This window comes from Meles meles, chromosome 7 (genome assembly GCF_922984935.1).
Source record: "Meles meles chromosome 7, mMelMel3.1 paternal haplotype, whole genome shotgun sequence".
In the NCBI taxonomy this organism is placed as follows: Eukaryota; Metazoa; Chordata; class Mammalia; order Carnivora; family Mustelidae; genus Meles; species Meles meles.
The window spans coordinates 118,597,018-118,611,235 of NC_060072.1; the positions used below are offsets into that span (position 1 = coordinate 118,597,018).

The 14,218-nt window shown below is 36.9% G+C and overlaps 1 protein-coding gene across 1 annotated transcript in view; it reads right to left on the reverse strand.

The window, feature by feature from the left end:
- CCDC7 (coiled-coil domain containing 7) overlaps nucleotides 1–14,218 on the reverse strand; it is a 387,945-nt gene that overhangs the window by 251,424 nt on the left and 122,303 nt on the right. The window contains exon 8 of the mRNA XM_046011852.1: nucleotides 149–443. Within this exon, the coding sequence (XP_045867808.1) occupies nucleotides 149–443 (295 nt within the window). The remainder of the gene's footprint in view (nucleotides 1–148; nucleotides 444–14,218) is intronic.

The window sequence follows — 14,218 nt, forward strand, 5'->3', positions numbered from 1 at the left end:
TAAATATAAAGTAGATTATATTAAAAGGCAAACTTTTTATTCCCTTTAAATAAGAAAATGTTGAGTTTTAATTAACATTTGTGTAAAATATTAAAAGAGTCTAGCAATTCAAGGTAAACAGCTTTCAAATTATTGTACTATATCTTACCTTTGAAAGGTCACTACCCATTGGCTTTCTTTTGGTAAGAACAGGAGGTGGAATGAATGATGCTGTTGCTGTTTCATTCTCTTGAAGTGATGTTTTGGCAGACAGTAAATCTTCAATCTCTTCCTTTGATATTAGTCTTGTTAATGATTTATCATGGATCTTTAATGGAAGTATATGGGATAGGTCTTTATCAGCTGAAACTTCACTTGAATTCCTTAAAAAAGCAGATCCATCTTGAGACTTTAGGATCTGTGAAAGATTTGAAATAGCAGACCTAGCTCTTTTCTTCTCTGAGCTTTAGAATTACAAAACATTTGGTATTAGATTATGTGAAGAAAATTTTTTATTTGTAATTGAAGAATCATTTTCATAATCTATAAGAATATTAAGCAATCATAATTATTCATTAATTAATGGTAATACAAATATGAAGTTGCTGCTAGATAACAAGTCAAAGATAATATGTCTTCTGGGATTTAAAATAGACAGAATTAAGTAACATTAAAAATACTTAAGAGCTATTCAAGATCATAATAGGCACAGAACAAAAAATATTTGGTCAGACAAAGCAGAATACAAGATGTTTTAGAGGATGTCCTTTAGTCATATTTGTTCCAGTCATTTTTCCACAATTTCATTTCAGAATGAAAATAAAAATGAAAATTTCTCTATAGCAGTTTTAATATTAAGATCACTGTCTTCCACAAGAGTCAGTTTCCAAGCTCTGAGTCAGTTTTCTTCAAGGTGATAAGTATTTATTCTTCACCAGTTGGCAGGATCAGCTTATTAGGGTTCCAGAACTAGGGTAACCATATGTCATGGTTTGTCCACATAGTCTCAGTGTAAGTGTGTGCCAACATTCAAGTTTAGGTGATAATTTAAATGATTCAACTACCTATGTTTTACAGAATTTAACAGAGATTTTCTAGTTCTATCAAGAGCAACAGAGTTTGATGGTTCTTCGTTTTATACAGCTATTACTCCAGTTAGTATAATTTGCCTAAGGTTTATTGCAGTGCCTAAAATAATTTGAATTTTGGCCACACAAATACAAAATTTGACAATGTAACTACTATCACCCATCCTAATCTGTTACTTTAGGATTAATTTCAAACACCAAATTTTGGATTATAAAAAGAAGGATATAGAGGACAATTCTGAGAACAAAAGTGTAAGATAATTGATGGATAAAAAGACATAATTTATGACAGACTTTTCTAGTAGTGTTATAAAATGGATTCCAATATTAAAGTAAAGAGAATAGGTGGCTCCCTGTCCTAAATTAAGGATGATATCTCAACATCAAATATGACTCATTAGTTTTATTAAGTATTTGAATGTAAAATGACTTGTTATAAAATAGTCTAATATTCTCCTGAAACCATTTTTGAAGATGTATCCTAGAGGAGTGTTGTCATTTTTTGGCCACTGAAGCATAACAATTGTTCAAGTACATACTATAAATTGATCCTTTTTTACAAACATACCTGCTGCTATACACAAATCACCACTCCTGTCACTAATATTACCATGTATAAGGAGAAAGAAAAACACTTTAAAAGATATTGAAATGTTGGGGCGCCTGGGTGGCTCAGTGGATTAAGCCGCTGCCTTCGGCTCAGGTCATGATCTCAGGGTCCTGGGATCGAGCCCCGCATCGGGCTCTCTGCTCCACAGGGAGCCTGCTTCCTCCTCTCTCTCTGCCTGCCTCTCTGCCTGCTTGTGATCTCTCTCTCCGTCAAATAAATAAATAAAATCTTTAAAAAAAAAAAAAAAGATATTGAAATGTTTATTAGGGGATATCATTAATCATTTGATTCTCCACAGGCAAATGACCCGATTATAACATGAGCGAAAATGTGTAGCAGTATCAAGAACATAACCTTAAATTCAATACAAAGAATATGATACAAAGTTTATTTATAACCAAATTCTCACATGCAAGCTTTCCCTACTTTTATTGGCTCCCACAACCATAAAGGACTGTCATTGCATAACACCATAATACTTCTGCTGAGGGGGGACAAGAATGAAAAATGCTAGAAAGGTACACAAGCTGTACTGTTCAAGCTCACATCAGCCAAAAAGATATCTCTAAGACATGGAAATAGACATACTTAAAGGCCTGATGCTTGTTTGAATGATAAAAGAAGAGGGAAAGGAAGAAAAGAAGGGGGAAGAGGAGAAGAAAGTAGGAAGAGGACAGAAAGTCTGTGAAAGTCAGCATATAGTCACACAGAAAATAATAATGATTTGACCAATCCCCATTCTTTGGTAAATTATCCAAAACAACCTAAATATATTTTATAAGTCTTGCTAAATTTGCACCATTTGTCAACCACTTTTGGTTAAGATTCTTTCTAGTCATCACTGTGTTAAAACACAGAGTATAACTATACTTATGAGCATTATTTCAACAGGTTTAATAACAAGGATGTTAATAGCATTCTACATGACAGTCTTCAACATCACTAACGTGATACAAAGATATATATATCTTTATATATTTTATATATACAAAGATTTCATATATATATACCTTCATATATTTTATAAAGATTTTATATATATCTTTATATATATATTATATATAAAGAATAAATCTCTTGCTTGCAAAAGCATTTGTTAATCTGAAGATCTGAGCATTGCCTCCTTTTCTCGCCAAGCAAATATATGAATAAAGGCACAATCTGTTATGCATATCATCAACACCCTTTTTTTAAAAAATTTATTTATTTATTTTCAGCGTAACAGTATTCATTGTTTTGCACCACACCCAGTGCTCCATGCAATACGTGCCCTCCCTATTACTCACCACCTGGTTCCCCAACCTCCCACCCCCCGCCCCCTCAAAACCCTCAGGTTGTTTTTCAGAGTCCATAGTCTCTCATGGTTCATCTCCCCTTCCAATTTCCCTCAACTCCCTTCTCCTCTCCATCTCCCCATGTCCTCCCTGTTCTTTGTTATGCTCCACAAATAAGTGAAACCATATGATACTTGACTCTCTCTGCTTGACTTATTGCACTCAGCATAATCTCTTCCAGTCCCGTCCATGTTGCTACAAAAGTTGGGTATTCATCCTTTCTGATCTTTTAATGCATTGTCATCCATGCAAAATGGAAGATTTCCATTGAATTATTGCCCAACCTGTCCTGAGTTGTTTTGTCTGTCTGTATCTATTTCAAGACTTTTTGTCAGCTTTCCATATTAACTCCATCCATTTTCTAAACTGCCAACACAATCCCCAAGGCATGTCCCTCCTCCCTTAGGAAAAAAAATTCTCTTCAAAATATTGATATATACACTAAACAATTATCAACAGAAATATAGAGGAGAATGTATTTGATATTCTTATCTGTAATAGAAGATGTAGGATGTATTTCTATATGCAAGGAAAACAAATGGCCTAAGATTCAAAGTGTGTAGTACAACCTTAAATGATTCTAGAAATTAACTTCACAGGAAAATTTCAATATAATGAATATAAAATTAACATTCAAAATTTATCATATTTTGACAGTTTTAAAAATTATAATTATCATTGGTTAAATTCTTCATGGTAATTAGTTTTAGGTTCCTCAACTAAAAAGGAACTAAAACAATTTGAAAAGATTCAATAAAAATACAAATGATTAAAAGCCTGGAAAAATTAAATGTTAAAATACTTAGAATTATTTCATCTAGGGAAAGCAAAGCTAGTTGACTACTTAGAAATAGTTTGTAAATGTGTAAATATATCTTACGCTGAAAATGTTGACTAGTTACAATTAATAGCTATTGTTATTACTGAAATAATTGAAAATAAGAATTAAATTTTAAAATAAGGAAAATATATGAAACAAAAGAGGAAAACTAATGTAACACTAGAAAAACAAATCATTTTCACTATGTCTGTATCTTTGGGATAAATACCCAGTAGTGCAATTGCTAGGTCAGAGGGTAGCTCTATTCCCTCCATACTTTTTTCCAGAGTGGCTGTACAGCTTGAATTCCCACCAACAGTGCAAGAGGGTCCCCTTTCTCCACATCATTGCCAACATTTGTTGTTACCTGTTTTGTTCATTTTTGTCATTCTAACTAGTATAATGTGGTATCTCATTGTGGTTTTGATTTGTATTCCCTGATGGCTAGCGATCTTGAGCATTTTTTCATGTGTCTCTTAGCCATTTGTATGTCTTTTTGGAGAAGTATCTGTTCACATCTTCTGCCTATTTTTTGACTGGGTTATTCATTTCTTGAGTGTTGAGTTTGAGAAGTTCTTTACAGATCTTGGATATCAGCCCTTTATCTGTAATGTCATTTGCAAATATCTTCTCTCATTCCATGGGCCTCCTCTTAGTTTTGTTAACTGTTTCTTTTGATGTGGAGAAACTTTTTATCTTAATGAAATCTCAGAAGTTTTTTTTTATTTTGTTTCACTTGTCTTTGGAGACATGTCTTGAAAGAAGTTACTGTGGCCAGTGTTGAAGAGGTTACAGCCTATGTTTTCCTCAAAGATTTTGATGGATTCATGTTGCACTACTAGGTATTTACCCCAAAAATACAGACGTAGTGAAAAGAAGGGGCACCTGCACCCCAATGTTCTAGCAGCAATGTCCACAATAGCCAAACTGTGGAAGAAGCCAAGATGCTGTTTAACAGAAGAATGGATAAAGGAGATATGGTACATATACACAATGGAATATTATTCAGCCATCAGAAAGGATGAATGCTCACCATTTGCATCAACATGGATGGAGTTGGAGGGGACTGTGTTAAGTGAAGTAAGTCAGGTAGAGAAAGAAAATTATCATATGTTTTCACTCATATGTAGAACATAAGCAATAGCACAGAGGACCATATAGGAAGGGAGGGAAATCCAAAGAGGGAAAAATCATAGAGGGAGATGAACCATGAGAGACTATGGACCCCGAGAAACAATCTGGCAGTATCAGAGGGGAGGGAATGTGGGAGGGGGTAACAGGGTGATGGGTACTGAAGAGGGCATATGCAGTGATGAGCACTGGGTGTTATACTTAACTAATGAAGCACTGAACACTACATTAAAAACTAATTATGTACTATACAGTGGCTAACTGAATACAAAAAAAAAAAAGAAAGAAAGAAAGAAAAGAAAAGAAAAACAAATTATTGGTTAATGAGGATGATAAAGATATTTTCTCTTGCATGGCCCTGACAGATATTTCCCTTTCCTCACTCAGTAGCTTGGCAGAAATTCTCAAAATCTTTCACTGATACCTGCAATATTGGACTGTGAACTCCCCCCACACCCCTTTTATTAACACATCTACTTCTCCTTCATCAAGGAGTTTCACAGTTAGAGAATCATCTATTTTTCTCTGTACCCCTCTCAATTTCTCTATAAATATATATACTAGTATGTGAATTGGACCCTTCCCCTAGAGCACTTTCCATTACCCATCAAGTTGTCTCTAGCCTAAACATTCCTTGTGCAAAATGAGAGCTTAGAATATTACATGTGTTCTGCTTCTACTCTGCTTGTGAGTTTTATTCAATAAATACTATTGTAGTATGACAACCTACATTGTATACTTAGTTTTATATATCTGGATATTTTAAATTTGGAAAACAGATTGATCCATCAAGGAAGTAGAAAATAAACCCACTGGAAGCCTCACATCAGACAAACTATTGGGTTGGAATGGACTGTTTCTCAGTGATGATGTTATATAGTTACAAAAGCCCCAGAGAGGCAAATTACTTAGCCAAACTAGAATGACTAGAGCCCAGGTAGCCTCAGAGAAAAGGGATACCACAACCTCCAAGTAGGTAGGATAGCTGCATAGTACATAGATCACCAAAGCCCTGAACAGGGAAGATTTCCTAGAAATCCTGGAGTAGGGAGGAGCCCAAGATGGTGGAGGAATAGGAGACCCAAATTTCACCTGGTCCCAGGAATTCAGCTAGATAACTAAAAAACCATTCTAAACACCTACTAACTCAACTGGAAAATGAAGAAAAGAATAGCAGCAACTCTATGAACAGAAAAGCAACCACTTTCTGGAAGGTAGGACGTGTGGAGAAGTGAATCTGAGGTGACATATAGGAAGACAGACTACAGAGGGGGCAGGCTCTGTCAACCGGCTACAAGCAAATGACAGAACAGTGGAGCACAAAGTCAGAACTTTTAGAAGTCTGCTCTGGTGAAAGATGTCACTGTGGTAGTTAAGAGGGTGATGGAACCCTCGCTGGGACAGTATGGTCTCAGGATCCTTGGGGTCACAGGAAGACAGGGGTGCCCAAGTACAGCAAAGCTCCCAGGAATCAGAGCAGGAAATCTGGCTGCAAACAGTGAGCCCAGGATTGGGCTCTCAGCTCAGGATTGTCATAAACTGTGATCCATGGCACAGGTGGGCCACTGCTCTTTGAGCAGGAAAACAACAAGTAGCAGAACCAGGAAGACTCCCCTTCCTGTCCCGGGGAAGACCAGTATAGGAGTGCTCCACAGAAATCTGCTGGGTTTGGAGTCTCCAAATTGGGCCATTCGACAGAGATAGAAATGCTCAGGCACAGGCCAGATGAGCACAGAGTGTGGCCAGAGACCAGGGAGACATAAGTGATTGACTGCTTTTCTCTGGGCGTGCACTGAGGAGTGGAGTCCCCAGCTCTCTGCTCCTGTATGCCCCAGGGTGAGGGATTGGGAAGCCACCATTTTCATTCTCATCCTCCAAAGCTGTGCAGAAAGCCTTCAGGGAACAAAAGCTACAGAAAGCAAACTGGAGCAGATTACTGAGCTTGGCCCCAGGAATGGTAGTGCGATTCTGCCAAGCACAAAGACATTTGAGAATCAATGCAACTGTCCCTCCCCCAAAAGATCACCAAAAACATCCAGCCAAGATCAAGTTTACCTATCAATGAGAACTGCAAAACTCCAGCACAAGGGGAATATAGCACATAGAATTCATGGCTTCTTTCCCCCATGATTCTTTAGTCATTCAAATTTAATTTTTTAAATTTAATTTTTAATTATTCTTTTCTTTTTCAACCAATTTCTTATCAATTCCTCTTTCAAAAATCTTTTAAAATTTTCTTTATTAGAGTCATATTTTAGTCCTTCCTTGTATTTAACCTTACTTTTTGAGCATGTATGTTTTTCTTTCTTTAAAATTTTGGGAAGCGTTTTCTCCTAACAGATCAAAATATACCCAAAATCTAGGGTTTGGCTCTGTTCTATTCACCAGCCTGATCATATTCTTTTTGTTTGTTTCCTTTTTCTTTTTTCTTTTCACTCCAGTTTCAGGTCTCTTCTTATTTGTTTAGTCTATATTTCTTTGGTGATTCATTTAGTGTATATTTATATTTAATATATATTTATATTTATATAAGCATATATATACTTATATGTAAGTATCTTTATAATATATTTCTTATTATATTATAATTATATTACACTAATATTTATTATATTCCATTTCTTCTGATTTATCTAGTGTATGTATAGTGTATATATCAAAACTTTTAGCATTTTGTTCTCTCATTCATCTGTTCTCTCAACAAAATGACAAAATGGAAAAACTCACCTCAAAAAAAAAAAAAAACAAGAGGCAGTACTGACTGCTAGGGACCTAATCAATATGGACATTAGTAAGATGTCAGAACTAGAGTTCAGAGTAATGATTATAAAGATACTAACTGGACTTGAAAAACACAGAAGATACTACAGCATCCCTTTCTGGAGATATAAAATCTAACCAAGTCAAAATTAAAAGGGATATTAATGAGGTACAATAAAAAATGGAGGCTCTAACTGCTAGGATAAATGAGGCAGAAAACAGAATTAGTGAAATAAAAGACCAAAAGATGGAGAATAAAGAAGCTGAGAAAAAGAGAGAGAAACAATTTCTAGATCATGAGGGGAGAATCTGAGAGATAAGTGATACCATAAAGCAAAACAATATTAGAATAATTGGGATCCCAGAAGAAGAAGGGGGGGAAGGTATATTGGAACAAATTATAGCAGAGAACTTCCCTAATTTGGGGAAGAAAACAAGCATCAAAATGCAGGAGGCACGGAGAACCCCCCTCAAAAACAACAACAAAAAAACACGTCAATGCCCTGACATCTAATAGTAAAACTTAACAAATCTCAGAGACAAAGAGGAAATCCTGACAGCAGATTGGAACAAGAGGTCTAACCTACAATGGTAGAAATATTAGATTGGCAGCAGACCCATATCCACAGAGATGTGCCAGGCCAGAAAGGACTGGCATGATATATTCTGGGTACTAAATGAGAAAAATATGCAGCCAAGAACACTTTATCCAGATAGGCTGCCACTGAAAACAAGATGAGATAAAAAGCTTCCAAGACAAACAAACTGAAAGAACTTCCAATCACCAAACCAGCCCTACAAAACATATTAAAAGGGGTCCACTAAGTAAAGAGAGAACTCAAAACTAACATAGACCAGAAAGGAGCAGAGACAATATACAGTAACAGTCACATTACAGGCAATACAATGGCACTAAATTCATAGTTTTCAATAGTTACCCTGAATGTAAATGGGTAAAATGCCCCAAAAGACTCAGGGTATCAGATTGGATAAAAAAGTAACACCCATTGATAGGCTGTCTGCAAGAGACCCATTTTAGACCCAAAGACAACTCCAGATTTAAAGTGAGGGATGGAGAACATTTATTATGCTAATGGACATCAAAAGAAAGCTGGGGTGGCAATCCTTACATTAGACAAATTTGATTTTAAACCAAAAACTGCAATAAGAGATGAGGAAGGACACTATATCATACATAAGGGTCTATCCAACAAGATCTAAAAATTATAAATATTTATACCACTAACAATGGGAGCAACCAATTATATAAACCAATTAATAATAAAATAAAAGAAAGAAACACATCAACATAATACAATAATAGTAGGGGACTTTAAAACCCCCCTCACTGAAACGGACAGATCATCTAATCAAAAGAGTAACAAGGAAATAAGGGTTTTAAATGACACACTGGATCAGATGGACTTCACAGATATATTCAGAACATTCCATCTGAAAGCCAAAGAATACACATTCTTTTCTAGTGCACATGGAACATTCTCCAGAATAGATCACATCCTGGGTCACAAATCAGCTCTCAACTGGTACCAAAAGATTGGGATCATTCCCTGCATATTTTCAGACTACAATACTTTGAAACTCGAACTCAATCAAAACAGGAAAGTTGGAAAGAACGCAGATCCATGGAGGCTAGAGAGCATCCTAATAAAGAATGAATGGGTCAATCTGAAATTGAAGAATTTCAAAATTCATGGAAACAAAGGAAAATGAAAATACAGCTGTTCCGAACCTTTGGGATGCAGCAAAAGAAGTCCTAAGAGGGAAATACATAGCCATCCGAGCCTCTCTCAAAAAAGCAGAAAAAAAATTTTGGGGGGTGTTTTTTTGTTTGTTTGTTTGTTATTCGTTTATTTGTTTATTTACAGCATAACAGTGTTCATTGTTTTGGCATCACACCCAGTGCTCCATGAAGTAGGTGTCCTCCCTATTACCCACCACCTGGTTCCTCAACCTCCCCCCCACCCCGCCCCTTCAAAACCCTCTGGTTATTTTTCAGAGTCCATAGTCTCTCATGGTTCATTTCCCCTTCCAGTTTCCCTCAACTCCCTCTCCTCTCCATCTCCCCATGTTTTGGGGGTGTTTTTTAAGATTTTATTTATTCATTTGACAGAGATCACAAGTAGGCGGGGGGGGGAGTGGGAAGCAGACTCCCCACCAAGCAGAGAGCCCAATGTGGGGCTCGATTCCAGGACCCTGAGATCATGACCTGAGCCGAAGGCAGAGGCTTAACCCACTGAGCCACCCAGGTGCCCCATGAACAAAGTTGTTGTAAACATTTTTGTACAAGTCCTTTTCAGACATGGCTAAATACCTAAGAGTAGAATTACTGACTCACAAGGTAGGTAGGTACTTAATTCTGTAAGAAATTGCCAGAACTTTTCCCAGAGTGGCTCTACCATTTTACACTCCACATCCCTATCTGTGCTCCGTGGTCTAGTCGCATCTTATTATAGTGAGCCCCTTTACGCTGTAGTGAAGTCCAATTTATCAACAACAGAAACAAGTTGGAAGCTTAAGATGCTACATACAGACTCACCATACGACACAGTGGCTTCCCCCAGCAAATAATTTACCCAAGAGAAAAGAATATATATGTCCACACAAAGGCCTAAAGGAGCTAGACAAAGAACAGCTAAAAAAGCCTAAACCCAGCAGGATAAGAGAAACCATAAAGATCAGAGCAGAAATTAATGAAATAGAAACCAAAAGAACAGAAAGATCATGAAACAAGGAGCTGGTTCTTTGAAAGAATTAATAAGACTGATAAACTCCTGGCCAGAATTACCAAAAAGAAAAGGGAATAAATAAATAAAATCATGAATGAAAGAGGAGAGATCACAATCAACACCGAAGAAATACAAACAATTATAAGAACACATTATTAGAAATATATGCCAACAAATTAGACAATCTGGAAGAAATGGATGCATTCTTAGAGAGTACAAACTACCAAGACTGAACCAGAAAGAAATAGAAAACCTAAACAGATCTATAACAAGCAAGGAAATTGAAGCAGTCATCAAAATTCTCCCTACAAACAAGAGCCCACAGCCAGATGGCTTCCCAGGGGAATTCTACCAAACATTTAAAGAAGAATACCTATTCTCTCTCTCCAAAAAAATAGAAATGGAAGGAAAACTTTGAAACTCATTTTATGAGGCCAGCATGCTTGATCAGAAAGCCAGAAAAAGACCCCACCAAAAAGGAGAATTACAGACCAATAACCCTGATGAACATGATGCAAAAATTCTCACCAAATACTAGCCAATAGAATCCTTCAGTACATTAAAAGGATTATTGACCATAACCAAGTGGGATTTATCCCTGGGCTGCAAAGTTGTTTCAATATCCCGCAAATCAATCAATGTGATACAATACTTTAAGAAAGGGCAAGAACCATATGATTCTCTCAATAAATGCAGAAAAAGCATTTGAAAAAGTACAGCATCATTTCCTGATTAAACTCTCCACAGTGTAGGGATAGAGGGAACATAACTCAATATCATAAAATCCATCTATGAAAAACACACAGCAGATATCATTCTCAATGGGGGAAAACTGAGAGCCTTTACCCTAAGGTCAGGAACATGGCAGGGATGTCTACTATCACCACTGCTGGACTAGAAGTCCTTGCCTCAGCAATCAGACAAAAAGAAATAAAAAGCATCCAAATCGGCAAAAGGAAGTCAAACTCTCACTCTTTGCAGATGATATATATGTCATGTCACTCTTGGGTTCTTTCTTCTTTAATAGAACCCCCCCTTAATATTTCTTGTAGTGCTGACTTGGTGGTCAACATATTCTTTTAAACCTTGCCAGTCTTGGAAGCTCTTTCTCTCTCCAGGTGGAAAGAACCGAGATGCCCTTCGACAGACGAATGGATAAAGAAGATATGGTTCATATATGCAATGGAATATTATGCCTCCATCAGAAAGGATGAATACCCAACTTTTGTATCAACATGGATGGGACTGGAGGAGATTATGCTGAATGAAATAAGTCAAGCAGAGACAGTCAATTATCATATGGTTTTACTTACTTGTGGAACATAAGTAATAACATGGAGGACATTAGGCAAAGGAATGAAAAAGTGAATTGAGGGAAATCAGAGGAGGAGAGGAACCATGAGAGACTATGGACTCTGAGAAACAAACTGAGGGTTTTGGAAGGGAGGGGGTGAGGGGACAGGTGAACCTGGTTGTGAGTATTAAGGAGGGCAGATACTGCATGGAGCACTAGGTGTGGTGCATAAAGAATGAATCTTGGAACACTGAAAAAATAAAATTTTAAAAATAAATAAATAATAAATATATGCGTGATATCATAAAAATAAAGACAATTATCATATGATCTTACTGATATGTAGAATTTGAAAAACAAGGCAGAGGATCATAGGCAAAGGGAGGAAAAATGAAACAAGAAGAAACCAGAGAGGGAGACAAACCATAAGAGACTCTTGATTTTGGGAAACAAACTGAGGGTTGCTGGAGTGGATGGGCATCGGAGGGATGGAGTGGCTGTGTGATGGGCACTGGGGAAGAGTATGTGCTATGATAAGCAGTGTAAATTGTGTAAGACTGATGAATCAAAGACATGTACCCCTGCAACAAATAATATATTTTATGTTAATAATATTTTTTTAAAAAAGAAATCTGGAGATTTGCTACAAAAGAAAAATCTGCAGCAATAAGCTTATAACTAGGCAGTTACAGCATCTTATTTACTCAAGGAAAGTTAAAGAGGCTGGGTCAGAAAAGCCTAGAGAAATTGTGACTGAAAGTTAACAGGTCAATATTAAAGCCTAAAAAGGACTTAAGAAAATTGGATGGATAAGAGATTTTATGGTTGGAATCTCTTGCAACAGAGGGAGGAAAACCACTATCAGGCTGATACAAAATTTGAAATGATCTTAACAGTTACACAAGTAGGACAAACTGAGATGGAGCCCTGTCCATTCTGTCTCTCCAGAGAGTGAGACATCAAGCATTCTAAATGTACTACTCAATATTACATTGTATGTAAAAAGGAATTAACATAGCAGGACTGAGATTTTTATCCTTAAATAGGCCTATTACAAAGTTGGCCCATGGCTGGCATCTAGGAAGTTGCCAGGGTTCCTACTATCCCTAGCAGGATAGTAGGATAGGTCATTGTGCCCAAACTGCACAAATAATGTGGTTCATGCTGAACACCTGCTTTCCTCATGGGAATGTGGATTTTTGGTACATGGTAGGAACCGGATGTCTGTATGACCTGCCACCAGTAAAAAACCTGGGTACTAAGTTTCTAATGAGCTTACCTGGTAGACATCATTTCATGTACTGTCAGAAAGAGAGGACTCTTGGATGCTTATACCCAGTGTCTTCTAAACTTTGCTCCATATACCTTTTCCCTTTGCTGATTTTGCTTCTTATCCTTTTGCTATAATATCATGATAATGACTATGTGCTGAGTCCATTAAGTAAAACTAGTAAATCACTGTACCTAGTTCTTGGGAACCTCCAACACAGTTGTCATCAGAAGTGGGATTCACTAAAATGGCCCCTGGACTCACTAAAATATGATGAAAGCACTGTTTGGGGAAAGGAGCTATGAAAGGTTGGGATGGAATACAATGAACTTTGGGTGGCTGTGGAGTCACTATGTTACGAAATAGCAGCTGAGAGGTAAAAGTTACCTACGGAATTTGAAAATGATATATTCAGCCCCAAGAAAATTGGTCTGCTGGATCCCCTGGCTGCTTTTCTGGTGAAATGAGGGGAAAAGATGCAGCCTAGGTGATATCTCGGATTCTTGTTCTCCCTACCAAGTGGAAAGATAAAGCACCTAAAAATACCCAAATGTGGGCTTTGGATGTACCAAAGGCTATAAAAACTAGTTTGTAGTTACTCTTTCTTCCAGGTAGAAGAGGAAAAGTTTAAATCAGTTCCTAGTGCCAGAACAAAGCTTTAAATAAATCAAAGGGGGAAAAAGGTGGAGGTGAGGGTTAAAGGGGGATAATGTTGGGTGGGGAAAACTCTAGTCTTTTCTTCACCTAGATCTGCTACTGCTATAGCATCGCTCTCTTCTTGAATTCCAGCTAGGCTCTCCCTGCAGCTCTAATGTTAACCTTATAAATGCTAAATGTATTGCTAGCATGGATTTGCAATAAGTAAAAAGAATTTTTTAAATGGCTTTGTATTTTGTAACTACTTCATCTGGATATATGACAAAAATTGATGTGAAATGCTGTATGTTTTAATTTCATAAAAGCTAGAGGGATCATCCTAATCAGGGGAAGCTACAAAGAATAAGTATTAATGGGATTTTGCTGCCAAGGGTGACTTGGAATTTAAATTCTTTGGATATTCCAAATGAAACAATGGGGCACTGGGTGGTTCAGTTAAGAATCTGTCTTGGGCTAAGGTCCTAATCCTGGTGTCCTGGGATCCAGGCCATCATCAGGTTCCTCATTCAGTGGGGAGTCTTCTCCAGA